At 45.2% G+C, this 16491-nt stretch overlaps 1 protein-coding gene across 1 annotated transcript; it reads left to right on the forward strand.

Moving 5' to 3' along the window:
• Positions 1 to 313: 313 nt before the first annotated feature.
• scp2a (sterol carrier protein 2a) lies at positions 314 to 13754 on the forward strand. Its single transcript, XM_084458455.1, has 16 exons — positions 314 to 448; positions 1036 to 1090; positions 1477 to 1548; positions 1676 to 1807; positions 2545 to 2609; positions 2746 to 2872; positions 3326 to 3389; positions 3530 to 3616; positions 4139 to 4289; positions 4444 to 4591; positions 5158 to 5265; positions 7244 to 7397; positions 8086 to 8182; positions 10188 to 10317; positions 11562 to 11641; positions 12836 to 13754. The coding sequence occupies exons 1-16, from the start codon at positions 398 to 400 to the stop codon at positions 12929 to 12931; spliced, it is 1617 nt and encodes a 538-aa protein (XP_084314581.1). The 5' UTR covers positions 314 to 397; the 3' UTR covers positions 12932 to 13754.
• The last annotated feature ends 2737 nt before the right edge of the window (positions 13755 to 16491 follow it).

The raw sequence follows: 16491 nt of genomic DNA on the forward strand, positions 1-16491 counted from the left end.
ATGTAACTATCTTCCGGCCAAACCAGTGGATACAACTTCTTTGGGGCAAATGAAAATCCGCCAGTGGTAAATTCAGCAGTAGGTCAATCAAGCTCATTGGACAAGCCTTTATACGATAAGCCTATTTCTATGTATGCAAAGGCACTATGATACCCTGGAGTTGACTACACTAGTTTTGAATGTTTCCGATAAGAAAGGAATGATTCACAGTCCCCCTATATGCCTACAAGACAACAAGCAAATTCTCTGCACAACACCGGGTACGGAATGCTGTAACGGGTGACATGAACTTTCAACTACTGAGAAATGCATTGTGGGATATGTGTGAGCAAAGGTAGCGCAAGCGGTTTATGCGTTGTCACTCATTTTGTGTAACCTGCTATTAAAGAACAGCAATATGGCACCTCAAAGAAACAGAGTCTTTGTCATTGGAGTGGGAATGACAAAGGTATGTGTCTTTAATATCGTACACGAGTGGATTTATAGCTAGCTAGCAACCCAGATAGTTTGTGTGCTTGCTAGCTTGGTACCTGGCATCAACTAGCTATTTAACATGTAATCCCAGACTCGATATGCATTTGTTGTGATATGTGCCCACTAACGTTAGCTTTCTCGGGCTGGAGTGTGAATGTGTTGGTGAAAGCTAACTTTATCTGTCATTCACTGGCGATAACACCATTGAGTTTAGGGTTAAGGAAGACCCTAACCCTAAACCTGACCCTAACCTTAACCCTAAACTCGATGGTGTTCTTGCTAAACTGAGTTGCGAAAAGTAATCTCGCGACCCGGCTGGTTAACTTAACTTCAAAACGTAGCGGCATACATATACAGGCTAATCTTAGTCCAAACTTCATGGTCACTGTGTGAACCACAGCGGACCTTTTTCGCTTATATATTTTTAGGTCGAGCTGTTACTTTCCATTCTTAGATGTGCTTGCATTTCTCCTCTGCCACTGTGTGAATTCATACAAATCATACTGTACTAGTACTGTCACTTTAGTCCAACAGTGTCTTCTCTCTGCTCTCTGTCTTTAGTTTGAGAAGCCTGGACTGGAGGACTTTGACTACCCAGATATGGCCAAGGAAGCAGGTGTTTGTCTATTAGTACTTGTAATGTATGGATAACGTCAGCAGGGCCTTTCCTAAATAGATATATAGATAGAAAGATAGACAGACTTACTTACTTTATTGACCCCTCTCATTAATGCACAGTAACTGTACAGTATAGAATAATATATGTATGTACATACATTCAGTCAGCATAGACCTGTATAGAATCGAGACCTGATTCAGGGCTCATAACATGGAACATCACTGAGCCCTTAACATATATGTACAAATTTAATATTGCTGAGCCCTTTACATAGATGTAAATGTGAGCCCTGAATCCAGTCTACCCCTCACATCAACACATTGATTCATTTTGTGTCATTCTGTTATTGGCTAGTTACAGCTTATCGTACTTTACTTTCACAGGTCAGAAGGCTTTAGCAGATGCTGGGATCCCCTACTCAGCCATAGAGCAAGCCTGTGTAGGCTATGTGTATGGTAAGATACAACTAGGCTATATTTACCGTAATTGCTCATGATCTAGCCTGTTTCTCAGGCGCTGGCGGTCGATCTTGCGTGTTTGTCAGGCATTGATGGTAAACCTCCATTTTGTCTCCTTCCCCAGGGGACTCCACCTGTGGCCAGAGGGCCATCTACCATGGCCTGGGTCTGTCTGGCATCCCCATTGTCAACGTCAACAACAACTGCTCCACGGGCTCCACCGCTCTCTTCATGGCACGCCAGCTAGTGCAGGGAGGTGAGTGTGGGACACACATTGATATCACCTGTAAGGCAGTAAGGGGACATGGGGGATTGTAAGCTGGGATCCCCCTGCTGCTAATTAAATATTAAATATTATCTTGCTATTTCCACACATTTGTTGTATTAATAGTTGTTGTAGTTTTACATTTTGTATTCTACTACTTATACTGGTTTAATCATTGTTTTTAAATTTATTGCTTACTGTTATTGTCTATGTGAGAACCATTACGCCGGCTTCAGACTGGATGTGGAAGCGCGGCCTGTTTCCTTTCGGCGCCCATGTTAACCAGTTTGACTGTTCACACCTGCTGCGTCCACACTGCAGCCAGAGTTTGGGCGTCTGGTCTATTTTTTTCTAGCCTGGCCTCACCGAGCCGAGAACGAACGTGTGTGAACGAAGTGCAGAGAAACGGAATCGCTTGGTGAGCGGTGCAGAGAAATGCACTTCTGCTTTGAACAGCCAGGCTGCTGCTCGCATGAGAATTGACGCTTTGCGGCGCTTCCTAATCCAGTGGGAACCCGGCGTTTGAGCTTGACCCTTGGGAGACCTCGCCTGTTAAGACATTTTAGGCAAGCTGGTGATACCTAGGCCTAGATGGCCTATAGGCAATCCATTGGAAAAGATGAAACCACAAGCCTACAGTATGCCTAATAGTTCAGTGCGGATCATGTGTAGGCCAGACAGGCACTTATCTGCTCAGTTTGATGTATTGTGTTTGACTGGCTTTGCAGGTCTGGCTGACTGTGTTCTAGCCCTTGGGTTTGAGAAGATGGAGAGGGGCTCCTTGTCCTCAAAGGTATGACATGAGCTCTTGAGATGCTCATTATTGAAGGACAACAATGGCTTGTCATATTATTGATCTTAGAGCACATGAACAGTGTATAGCTATAGTCTCACCATGGTTTCTGGTGATGTTGACTTGTGCTCTGTAGTACATGGACAGGACCAACCCCATGGACAAGCACATGGAGGTGATGATCAACCGCTACGGGATGGTTGCAGCCCCAGCGGCTCCTCAGATGTTTGGCAACGCTGGCAGAGAGCACATGGAGAAATATGGTAAGGTGGAGAGGTACGGCGTCTGCGGTGGTGTAGCGGTCTAAGCATTGGGTTCCGGTGCAGCTGCCCACCGGGGACCGGGGTTTGCGCCCTGGTCTTGCCAGGTCCGAATATGGCCGCTGGATCCCACATAGTCCAGGGGCCAATACTGATATTTTCACATTGGTACCACCCAAGGTGACTGAAAAATGTTGGTATTTTGGTCTTCCTACATGTCTCTAGTTTATATTTTGGTATGATAACCCTGCCTATCTAGTAGCTTAATCACTCTATAAACAAACATACCCCCATATAAAATGACAAAACCCGGATTACTAAAAAGATGGAAAAGTACCGTATGGTAAGATGCAGGGTGGAAGAAATGTTATTGTAAAATCTTCAATGTAGATGATGCACCAAAGTAAACCACACACATCATTTGGTGCATCACGTTGATATTGGGTTCTCTTCTAGGCACTAAAGTAGAGCACTTTGCCAAGATCGCATGGAAGAACCACAAGCATTCCACCAACAACCCGTAAGAATGACTCATTGACGCATTTCAACAAAGCCACCAGAAATCTGTCTACTTCTACACAGTGAACACTGCATTTGATTATGCCTGTTTTGATTGGGTACATCCTGTTTGTGTGTGTGTCTCTGTTTGGATTTGAACAGGTACTCCCAGTTCCGAGACGAGTATAGTTTGGACCAGGTCATTAATTCTAGGAAGGTGTTTGAGTTTCTTACTCTCCTCCAGTGCTGGTAAGGGACCTAAAGAGCTCGATGAGTCGTTTCTCAGTCTTAAGGGTGCGTGTCCACCAGAGAGCTGTATTTTAGAGCTGTTTTCTCGTTGTTTACAATGGGTAATGAGCTCTAGGGCGCTATAGAGACGAGAGCTGTGTTCCAAGCGCTTTTTAGCGCTACAGCGCCATGAGCTCTAGGCTTTTTTTGCAGGTGAAAAAAGTGTAACCTTTTGGGCTAGAGCGCAGGCTGTAAACGGCTGTTCTGACAATGACAACGGTCAGTTTTTGGCCAAACCTCAGATACAGCGAACGTTAGCACTAGCTAACATTAGCTAGCTATCTTAACTTGGCTAGTTAATCTGCAGTCTGCAAAAACACGACACTCGTTGCTAACGTAGCTGTAAAACATCGGTAGCCTAGCCAGCTCTAAACTCCGGCTCTAGTGTGCTCTACGCAGCTGTAAGCTTGGCGCTGTTCAGCTACATACAGCTCGTTGGTGGACACACAGCCTAACTGATGGCCCCTGGTGGTCCTCTCTCAGCCCTACGTCAGATGGTGCTGCGGCAGCGGTCCTGGCCAGCGAGGACTTTGTAAGAAGCCATGGGCTGGAGGGCCAAGCGGTGGAGATCCTGGCCCAGGAGATGGTGACTGACCTCTCCAGCTCGTTTGAAGAGAACAGCTGCATGAAGATGGTGAGAAACCAGACCTGGTGTCATGTGACCTAGTCGGAGAACTTGTTACAGATCAGGAAAGACCTCTAGAGAGTTTATTATTTATTTTCACACCGGACTTGGAAGCAGGGGACCGTTACTGCGTCGCTAACAAGCTTTTGGTCTGTTTCCCCAGGTAGGGTATGACATGACCAAACTGGCAGCTGAGAAGTGCTTCAAGACCACCGGCTTGAAGCCCAGCGACGTCAGTGTCATTGAGCTGCACGACTGCTTCTCGGCCAATGAGCTGATCACGTACGAGGCACTGGGGCTGTGTTCCGAGGGTGAGTACCAAGATTGGGAGCGGCCTGCAGAGAACTCTGGCGCCAGCACAGTAGGACTGAAGTTGTGTTCGTTAGAAAATATCCAGCGTATTACACTTCTATATTACATTGTCAAGTAGGGAGGCACAGATGCTTCGGCCGAACATCGCCATCGGCCGATGTTGGCCTTGTTGACTGCTATCGGCCCATCGGCAAATAAAATTACATTCACCGATGGTAGTGGCCGATGTTATGTCGCAACAATTACAGCTTTTTTTGTTGCAAAACGTAGACTACCCAGCTGCAGATTTGGTGAAGATCCGTGACGTAACGCCGCAAACGCACGTGTAGTTTGCTTTCAAATTAAAGTGAAATAAAAATTGCCGTTTTGGAACCAAACACTTCATTTCTTTGTTTCCCTGGCACAAAAGGGGGAATACAAATAAAATAAAATAAACATCAGCCATCGGCATCGGCCATGGGCCGGATTGTTATTTTAAACATCGTCATCGGAATTTTGCAATCGGTGCATCCCTATTGTCAAGTATGACTCATGTTTGTGTTCCCTGTCCCTGTGTGTGCTCCAGGTCAGGCTGGAGAGCTGATCGACAGAGGAGACAACACCTACGGGGGCAAGTGGGTGATCAACCCCAGTGGAGGGCTCATCTCTAAAGGACATCCTCTGGGAGCCACAGGTACACCTAGACTGCCAACCCGGCTGCCGTTATTGACCCCATGACCCCGACCCCCAGCTGACCCTGCTCGGCCATACCCTTACATGGCTTTGTAGTCTCTGGGGTTATTATACATGACCTGGAAGTACAGTATATTACAAATTGCAATTGAATCCAGTGATAAGGGTGTTTTCAGTGCAACATCATCCCAGAGGAAGCCTTCAAGTCCCCATTTTGATTACTGCCGACCAGAAATTCAGTTCTTGGTAGATTTGCCTTGTGTATTTCTAATGGCCACCAGGGGGCACCTGTCCCGCGGGAATGGCTACTGTTTCTCAGCTAAGCCCTGGCGTGCGTGTGGCAGACAGGCCATGGTTGGATGGCTTCAACTCAACGCAACTTTTATTTATAGAGCACATTTAAAACAACAACAAGGTTGACCAAAGTGCTGTACATGTGCAGAGCAACACTTCTTTCCCACTTGTCTTACTGTATTACATCATGGTCACAAACCTCACAAACCATACTAAAACCCATAACTGTAATATACAAACAGTCCACTGTGACTGGTCCAATGTAGCTGTGATGTCCATTTTAAATAAAAGTTTTCATTCATTCAACAAACACTGCACAGCACGCAACAGAACACTACAGTACACCATACACAATAGCGATATAAAATACAGTACAATATAAAACAATATACAATTTACAATATAGTCTGTTATGGCTACCGTTTTGTGCTATCAAACAGCTGGTCACTTTATCATCTTGTTTTTCTCTCTTGTCTCTCATTCACTCTCTTTATTCCTGTCACCCCTCTGTTCCGCATGTCATTTCTCATTTCTCGACTCGCTTCTCTCCCCTCCATCACTCTACCCCCCCTCTCCCCTCCCTGATCTTGCTCCTAATCCTAACTGTAATATGGTGACACAGTGAGAGGAGAGATCCTCATAGCAGCTTGACTGACCTGGCTGACACCAATATACCACCCCAGTGGTGAATTGTAGTGTTGAAACGTAATGTTCTGACATTTACTTGAATCCTTTGGTGGCTGCTGCTTCCACCGCTGCAACAGTGCGCCCTTTACGGTGAGTGCAGATAAAGGGGAAATCGTACGGTCCTCAGCTGGCTTTTATTGTTGGTCTTTGTCCAGAGGCTTGGTTTGTATGGGCGAGAGACATGATACGATCACAAGAAGCAGAACGACAAACTAATCTGTTTGACGTCCAGGTTTTTGTCACGGTAGCCCCCAGGTTGGGAGGATACTGCTAGTGGAAGCAGAGATGCACCATGAACCCTTAATTCCTTTATCTCATCTGGGTAATGGGGGGAAATGCTAAAACCCAGTAAGGAAATTGGATCAAATGCTTAGCTTTGACGCTAACACAGGAGCTTGGGATCTGGCTAGATTAAGGAGGGGTGTTAAGTTGTCGCCCGTTTCAGCATGTCCAGAGTGGGCGGGAATGAAGTGAAGAGATGTATTCCATATCCTCTGTGTATTTGGTCAGTTCTAATCTAGATGGCGAAAGGTGATCAGCAGACTTCCCATTGGAAGGCGTGTCAGGCCATGCTTGTTTGTAGACAGCCATACTGATGGACTTCAGTGCTGATGCTTGTGGTCTATCTGCTCGATCAGCGTCAACAATCCAGCAAGAGCCCTCAAGGGTTGTCTTTAATGATGTACTTGGGTTAGCTTCTGTGCATGCATGTACTTGTCCAATTTGAATTTGTTTGTATACAAATTTGTGTTCACATGTTTGATTGGAAATATGCAGATGTGAGAAGGCAGAGTATGCAGGTACAGCAGGCTCACACTGTTCTGGGAAGATTGGCTTGATGTATTCTTGATTGCAGCTACTATAGTGTTGGTTGCATGGCTGTGTGTGTGTGTGTGTGTGTGTGTGTGTTTCAATCTCCTCACTTCACTAGCTGTGAGATTTCTCTTGTCCCACAGTGCGCTTATCTCTTCTCTCTATCTCTGTGTTTGATTGCTCAGGTCTGGCCCAGTGTGCTGAGCTGTGCTGGCAGCTGCGCGGGCAGGCTGAGAAGAGGCAGGTAGCGGGGGCAAAGGTCGCCCTGCAGCACAACATCGGCCTCGGAGGGGCCGTGGTGGTTGCTCTCTACAGGATGGGGTTCCCTCAGGATGCCAGGTGAGCACCGAACAGCTGACTGACTACTGCTGGCGGATCACACCTTGTCCAGCTCCCGCTGAAGACCACAGCACTGCTTTCTAAACGGCAGTGCTAGTGAACTTTAGTTTTGAATCTTCTGTTTGTGTCCGTGAGTGTGTCTGTGAGTCTTATGTAATGTTTTAGCTTCTCCTGTAGTCCTGTGTGGGTAACGACAAAGTGAGCTTCTGTAAAAGTGCTACTGTATATAAATACATATATTACAGCAGAACTTGAATCAACTTGGGGGGGGGGGGGGGGGGGAGAGGGGGAAAAAAAGAAAGCTGGGGTTTTGATGCCTATAGTTTGACCGTAATCACAGGCTATTGTTTACAGAGTTGTTTCCCTGTATAGGTTGAATATTACACTCAGTCTGTACTTTCACGCTACATGGCCCTGAAAATGGCGGACGGCACATTCAACCTACATAAAGGAACAATCATAATAACGACTCAGAACCTTGATTATATTGAGACAATGTCCCAGACACACAGATTTCCCTTGGACCCAAATCTACACCTTGATCTTGATTTGAATATTTTTTTTGTCCAGATCTAGGGTTAAGTCTTAACATGGACCCCAAATCTAGGCCTCTGACTGCTAGTTGTAGCTAGCCAGCTGGAACTTGTGTGTCTGTGTGTGTGTGTGTGCGTGTGCGTGTGCGCGCCAGGTCCCAGGTGTCAGCGGTTCCCACCAGCGCCACCGGCGACCTGGAGGGCTTCAAGGCCTACGCTGTTTTCCAGGAGATCGAGAAGAAACTGCAGGAGGTAAAAAATTAATAAAATGTTTTTTTAAATCTAGTCGTACTCCCTCCTCTCCGCCAAGGTTTTAGATTGTTCAAGGCACCCTTGAAGAAAACATGCTCTTTGCCATCCTCCCACCAGGATGATGTGGACTACCTGTAAGTGGAATGATCTTGGCTATCGGTTTTAGCTGCAGGCGCAGGGGCGGACTGGCCATCGGGAGCACCAGGAGTTTTCCCGGTGGCCTGGCGCGCCAACTGGCCTGGCACGCGGTGAATGGCCTGTCTTCCCCCCCCCCCGGTCAAAAAATCGTGCGGAAAAAAGTGTTCCATCTCACCACGTCAGCTCGTGGCCTGACATATTCACCCAGTCCGGCCCTGTGCAGGCGTCTTGATGCATTATGAATCCAAATATTTTCATATTGCCTATATCTTTACATTTATTTATTGACTGGCAGGTCGATTAAAAACGTCCTCTTTAGAAATTCTTAGATTAAGAAATCATGATGACCTGGCGAGAGGCTTTGATGGATGGGGAGGGGAAAATGTGAGAACAAACTAGGCATAAAAGCATAAAATGATACACGTCCCAATAGCAGCCATAACGACTTACAGGTACAGTATGCTGTTTGGCTCAGAAGCACTTTAAAAATATATATTTTTTGCAATTCTCATTACATCCCGACAGCAATCAATAAATAAAGTTCTCTGACACTAAAAATAAATAAATCCGTAATCTGTGGAAGTCGTAGGGCTGTAATAAATACGTCCAATCATTTTCAGTTGCCAATAGGGTTGCAGATTTCAAAGAATTTCATTAATCGATAACTGCTAACCTTAAAGGGCAATGCTCGTTTTTGACAACCTGGACCTTATTTACGACATATTATAAGAAGTTTGACTCACCGAGATCACTTTGGTGCAGTTCGGAGGCCTGTAGAAGAAATTTAAAATCCAGCGCGAGCCAGTATATCCATGTAATCACGGTGATCGGGGCACCGAGAATGCAGTTTCTCAAAATCTATTTTCGGCCGCTAAACGGTTGTTTTCATCAATCAGATTGGATGAATCGACAGTTGAGATTCCTCAACGCGAGGCATTGTAGTGGTTTTCAAATACGGGGTCTTTAGCCTCTGTAATATGATCTTTACACGCCTTTCCCCACTTGCTCCAGCACGCTTGCTCCAGCACGCATGCGCACAGGCCAGCGCGCAGACTGGCTATTCTCCGGCTCACATTCTCTGCGCTACGATCGGATTGTTGCTGACGAATGACGACGACAATATTCTCGGCACCAACAACGATCGTAGCGCGATCAAAAACGAGCATTGCCCTTTAACAAACAATAGTATATTAATTGATAAGAACGTCCTGCGCCGGACTGCGCTTTGCTCGCTTCATTTTGTTGTCGTCTTCCGCTGTGTCGTTGAAATTTCCCAGCATCCCAATTAGCCTTCACTACATGGCGGGGCAGACCTTAAATCATGATTACATTTCACGCAACTCCCGTTGATAACGTTCGTTCCCCCCCAAAAAAGTTCTGTTCCATTAACAAGCAATTAATCGAGTAACCAAATCTTACTCAAGTAAATTCTTATCGGCAATTAATCGATAGTCGATTAACTATTAACATCCCTAGTTGCCAACTTGAAATGATTGGATGGCTTACCTGCCTGTCAAACTGCCTAGTGTCATTTGTTTGGGGCGGGGATTTTGTCAGTTATATTTTTTCAAAATCTTTCAAAAATTTTCATAAGTCTAACAGGAAATCACAAACGGCATCCTGCACCTATAAACTTCAACTTTCAATCACAGCAAGAGAGACACTGACTGTCAACAACACAACAGTAAGGCAGTGATGCCAAACAGATAATACTATGAGAGGATAGTGACAGGATAGGATGGGCAACACGCAGCTAAAAAAGAACCACACTGGCCTTTTTGCTATCTATTGTGAAATAATGGGTCAACCTTGAGCGACTAACAAAGCTCAAAAGTATTACCGTTCATCTGTGCTTCGGTCCCCGCAGGAAGGCGAGAAAATCGTCAAGAAGATTGGAGGCGTGTTTGCATTCAAGGTGAAGGATGGCCCGGAGGGGAAGGAGGCTGTGTGGGTTGTTGACGTGAAGAATGGCCAAGGCTCCGTTAGCAACGACGCAGGTGTGTGACAGTGCACTCTGAGGGGCCAGCCTGTGTTTTGACAGCCTGTGTTTGTTGCATGCTGATGGCTTTGCCAGGGGTGAAGACTGATCAAGGCGGATAGTTCGATTAATGTCATAACAAATAGACGCCGGAGGAGACCTCCTGCTGCCGAACGCGAGCAACACGTGGATGGTTTGTCTTTTAAGAGCAGGAAATCGAACTCAATTTGTATTAAAGACCACAAGCAGCACATACACAAACACACACAAACAAACAAACAGAGGACTCTAGACATATCAGCTTTTAGCTGCTTAAGATTGAGACTTTTAGTCCTGTGTGGGTAATGACCAAAAACTCCATTAGGGCTGCCTGGACAAGTACCCTTTACTGTTTGTGTCTCTGGCTCTGTCTGTATAAGAAGCTTAAAAGGCTTTTTGGTCGTTCAAACCATCGTCAGCCTTAATACCAGCTGCATACTGTTGGCTATGAATGGAAAATCAACCAATAAGCCAATAGGAGAGAGGCTGGCACAAGTAAACTATCAGGACAATTAGTCCATGAGCATTAACATGAAGTAGACAGAAGTGACATAGTGATGAGAGGGAGAGAGAGAGAGAAACAAGTTATAAGAAGCATGAGAGAGACAGATCTTCATTGAGCCCATCTGGATGTAGTGTCTTCATATAAAAAAATCAATTTGCATTTAGGCTGAAGGAGTCTCTCTTCAATATCACCCTCTCTGCTTGTTTGAGAGACCTCATTTATTACACAGAATGAGAGTGCTGACACGGACCGGTTTCATGGAAATGCCTAGCAACGGGTGATTTAATATAATTCCTCCATATAGCACTCTTGTCTTCCGTAATGCGTCTTTTGACATATGTTAGCTTTACGGATATATTGTAGCCCACATGGGCATAAGAGAAGGTAAACTGCCATACAGTTGCAACAAGGGAAGAAGGCATGAACAGTGAATGTAAAACTACCACTGTACAAATTCCCCCCGGGGATAAAGTTCTACTACCGTGCTACTACTACTGCTACTACTACTACTAGTAGTAATATTCCTACTACTGCTACTACTACTACTAGTAGTAATATTCCTACTACTACTACTACTAGTAGTAATATTCCTACTACTGCTACTACTACTACTAGTAGTAATATTCCTACTACTGCTACTACTACTACTAGTAGTAATATTCCTACTACTGCTGCTGCTGCTAGAATAATTGAGTAATTGTGTCCCGTTGTGTTGTTAGATAAGAAGGCGGACTGCACCATTTCCATGGGGGATGAGGATCTGCTGGCGTTGATGACGGGCAAGATGAACCCACAAACGGTGAGCCTATAGAGCAGCAGCACAAACACGTTAACCTCACTGACCATCCCTAAACGTCTCTGAGTAGACCCGAGACCTGGGAAATGCCATTTCAGCTACTTATCTGTGCTCGGTTGTTCTTGTCTGGCACAATGTAACCAATAGGCTGTTCTCAGAAATAACTCCCCCAGATGAAATATTGTATATACAGTAAGGTTATAATAGTTTTGCTTTTTTCATTAGTTTTTATTTTTATATCGTTTTAACTTTTTGTTTTCAATTTCAGTTTAGTTTTGATTGGTTTTAAAGCAGGTTTGCTAGTTTAGTTTAGTTTTTATTTTTTGAAAATGCTTAGTTTTAGTTTAGTTTTTATTAGTTTCAGTATTAGTTTTAGTTTTTCTTTCTTTTGCGCTAGCCTCGTGAGACCATCCTGATCTCACAAGCTCATGTTTCACTCCGTGTGAAACAAACCATCTGGAGCACGTCAGGTTAATTCTGCGCAGGGGCACAGCTAAAAAAAAATGGAGGATAGATTTCATATCCACCCAAAATACTAGGCTTATGTATGAAATGAAAAAGACTAAAACTAAGGACATTTTCGCAATAATTTTAGTTTATTTTAGTTAGTTTTGTAAACACACAATACAGTTTTAGTTAGTTATCGTTTTTTTGTAAAGTCTAGTTTTTATTTTTATTTCAGTTAACTAAAATGTTTTTTCACACCTAGTTTTAGTTTTTTAGTTAGTTTTCGTTAACTATAATAACCTTGATATATAGTATAGCTACAGTGTTTGGAGTCACGCTATACAGCCTGCTCTTTATAGCCGTATGCTGCCTGTCTCTCACTCGCTTTCTCTTTCTCGGCATGTTAAATGAATGACTGTTCAAGGTCTCGATTTGCTCCGCCCCCATGTGCTCTTTGTAATAAGTGCACTCTCCAACCCTTAAATAATTGCCGTTTTGAAAGTGGCTGGATATTATGTATTGTAGAGTGTACAAAAGAAAGCCATTGCGGGCGTACTATAGAACGTCATTCACCTGTTGTTGTTGCGTTTGAAATGTTTTCCTACATTCATAGTGCTTTAGATGGACACTGAACGGCTGCAGTTGGAAGGAAAACAACCATTTTGTTCCCCCTTACTCCACTAATGGTTACAAAACCTCTCGCCCCCTCCTCACCCTCTGGCCCTGCTCCTGGCCTTGCCCCTGGTCCAGGCTTTCTTCCAGGGCAAGCTGAAGATCACTGGGAACATGGGCATGGCCATGAAGCTGCAGAGCCTCCAGATGACGCCAGGCAAGGCCAAGCTGTGAAGCACCCGATCTCCGGGACTGGAGCCTAGCCATACGTTATCGTTTAGCGCCCTTTCTCTTCTCCTCACACCGTTTTCTACCCCTTCATTCTCTTTTCCTGTCCTAGCTACCTGCTGCCTTCTCTTTCTTCCACTGCCGTTAATCCTCCCTCTCTCTCGTTTCTCCTGCTGTCTTTTCAGCGAGTGACTTTGAGACCTCGTGAATTAACCCACTCCCCCAGAAATCAAATCTAACACCTGCAGGCATATGTAATTTGCATAGAGAGCTTTCTAAATGTTTTTCTCATGTTATCATCCTGATCATAGGTGTGTTATGGTTCATACATCTAAAGCAGCATTCGGCGATGAATGAGAGCTGCGTGTTTAACTGTTTTCCATATTCTGACACCAGCTGCTGCTGTGATGACTTGAGATTTGGGGAAAAGTGATTATGACAGGTGAGATTAAATTCAGGCTTTGTTGGACCTGTGCCCGGCTCTTTAAAGAGCTTGAAAAGCTGTGTATAAAGGTAAACATCATGGCTGCAATTTACTGCAGCGACTTTTGCTGCTGGGTGAGAGCTTGTACGCACATCCATCATTATGATATCTTTGCATATTGTTAATGTAATGTTTAATAAGTATGTTCTAATATGTAACACAATTGAATATTTGATTATATTAAGACCACGCAATGTGCCTCTGATGACTGTCTGTGAAATGGCATCAAGGCATTCAAGACTAAAGTCAATGTGACCTGATATGAATGCTAATTTTGTATGAAATGTATATTGTGAATGGTAGGAAAAGCTTTGATTTTTACTAAATAAATCTTATATTCACAGAGATGTGCAGTCCTGTTCCCCTGGTATTCATTCTCTTGTCTGGCTCAAGTTCGTAATTTCCTTCTGCAGCTTGATTGTTTATGTTTTGGAGCATAATGGAAAACTCTTGTCTGATTAAACCTGAGAGCTTAATGACTTTTGACAGATTGGACCATTTATATTAGCTAAGCCTCCTCCTGCTTAGCAATCTGCTACACTACACTACATCAGTCGTTTAGCAGATGCTTTTATCCAAAGTGACTCACAGTAATTGCATTTAATGTACTGTAGGTAGTCATTGTGAGTTCTGGCGAATAGTGGGACAAAGTGCATCTCCTTTCTAAAGAAGTGATTAAGAGTGGAATCTAGTGCTTAAGTCAAGTAGCATGAGCAGCATGAGCAGCAAGATATAAATACAAAAGGTGCTAAGAGGAAGGGTCAGGGTAGTACTTCTTGAAGAGGTAAGATTTGAGCCTGTGGTGAAAGATGTAATTTCTCTGGCTTCCCACTATGAAGCCAATGCATATTTACTCATTTCTAGCATTATTATTATTTTAAGTTGAGCTGTGTCTTAAATTATGAGATTAGATTATAGAGAAACATGCTCTGGTGTTGGATTTTTTTTATTTTTATTATGCTTTATTTTATTTATTATGCTTTATTTTATTATGCTTTATTTTACTATGCTTTATTTTATTTATTATGCTTTATTTATTATGCTTTGTTTTTATTATGCTTTATTTTATTTATTATGCTTTCTTTTTTTATTATGCTTTCTTTTTTTATTATGCTTTATTATTCCGAATCTGTGCAGTCAAGGGCCATCTCAAATTGATTGGTTGTCGAAACACTACTACTACTTTGGATATCCTGAAAAGCATACAGTCCATTTTCCATCTGATCCTATCACCGGATGACGCAGAGCTACAGAACCACTCCCTCCCATGTGTTTCCACACTAAGCTGCAGATGCTACTAGAAGGCTGTAAAATTAGAACTAATGGACAAGCGTACTTTGCATGATTGCCTGTTTGTTTACCCAGTGCTTTATCTACGGATTTTTATGTTTTTTATTTGATTGTTCCCATTTTTTTTCATCCATTTATTGCTGATCCAGACCTGTCCCTGTTGGCTTCACCCTCTGACCCCTCCACTCTCCCACTGGCCCACACCTTCTGCCAGACCCAGTCTGTGCTCTAAATCCCTTCATTCAACCCTCAACTCCATCCACCCCTCTATCCATCCTTCCATCCACCCCTCTATCCATCCCTCAACTCCATCCCTCCATCCACCCCTCAACTCCATCCATCCCTCAATCCATCCCTCCATCCACCCCTCAACTCCATCCCTCCATCCACCCCTCTATCCATCCCTCTATCCACCTCTCTATCATCCCTCTATCCACCCCTCAACTCCATCCCTCCATCCATCCCTCCATCCACCCCTCAACTCCATCCCTCCATCCACCCCTCAACTCCATCCCTCCATCCACCCCTCTATACATCCCTCCATCCACCCCTCTATCCATCCCTCCATCCACCCCTCAACTCCATCCCTCCATCCACCCCTCTATCTATCCCTCCATCCACCCCTCTATCCATCCCTCCATCCACCCCTCAACTCTATCCCACTATCCACCCCTCAACTCCATCCCTCCATCCACCCCTCAACTCCATCCCTCCATCCACCCCTCTATCCATCCCTCCATCCACCCCTCAACTCCATCCCTCCATCCACCCCTCTATCCATCCCTCCATCCACCCCTCTATCCATCCCTCCATCCACCCCTCAACTCCATCCCTCCATCCATCTCTCTATCCATCCCTCCATCCACCCCTCAACTCCATCCCTCTATCCACCCCTCAACTCCATCCCTCCATCCACCCCTCTATCCATCCCTCCATCCACCTCTCTATCCATCCCTCCATCCACCCCTCAACTCCATCCCTCCATCCACCCCTCTATCCATCCCTCCATCCACCCCTCAACTCCATCCCTCTATCCACCCCTCTATTCATCCCTCCATCCACCCCTCAACTCTATCCCTCCATCCACCCCTCAACTCCATCCACCCCTCTATCCATCCCTCCATCCACCCCTCAACTCCATCCCTCTATCCACCCCTCAACTCCATCCCTCCATCCACCCCTCAACTCCATCCCTCCATCCACCCCTCTATCCATCCCTCCATCCACCCCTCAACTCCATCCCTCCATCCACCCCTCTATCCATCCCTCTATCCACCCCTCTATCCATCCCTCTATCCACCCCTCAACTCCATCCCTCCATCCACCCCTCTATACATCCCTCCATCCACCCCTCTATCCATCCCTCTATCCACCCCTCTATCCATCCCTCCATCCACCCCTCTATCCATCCCTCCATCCACCCCTCAACTCCATCCCTCCATCCATCTCTCTATCCATCCCTCCATCCACCCCTCAACTCCATCCCTCCATCCACCCCTCAACTCCATCCCTCCATCCACCCCTCTATCCATCCCTCCATCCACCCCTCTATCCACCCCTCAACTCCATCCCTCCATCCACCCCTCTATCCATCCCTCCATCCACCCCTCTATCCATCCCTCCATCCACCCCTCTATCCATCCCTCTATCCACCCCTCAACTCCATCCCTCCATCCACCCCTCTATCCATCCCTCTATCCACCCCTCAACTCCATCCCTCCATCCACCCCTCTATCCATCCCTCTATCCACCCCTCAACTCCATCCCTCTATCCACCTCTCAACTCCATCCC

This window comes from Borostomias antarcticus, assembly GCF_949987555.1.
Source record: "Borostomias antarcticus genome assembly, chromosome: 24".
Classification (NCBI taxonomy): Eukaryota; Metazoa; Chordata; class Actinopteri; order Stomiiformes; family Stomiidae; genus Borostomias; species Borostomias antarcticus.

What these genes read in the sequence shown, in the direction of transcription:
- scp2a (XM_084458455.1), top strand. Translation starts at nt 398, where the DNA reads ATGGCACCTCAAAGAAACAGAGTCTTTGTCATTGGAGTGGGAATGACA. An exon ending in ACATCCTCTGGGAGCCACAG is followed by an intron (nt 5,266 to 7,243) that starts GTACACCTAGAC and finishes TTGATTGCTCAG; the next exon opens with GTCTGGCCCAGTGTGCTGAG. An exon ending in GCAAGATGAACCCACAAACG is followed by an intron (nt 11,642 to 12,835) that starts GTGAGCCTATAG and finishes CCCCTGGTCCAG; the next exon opens with GCTTTCTTCCAGGGCAAGCT.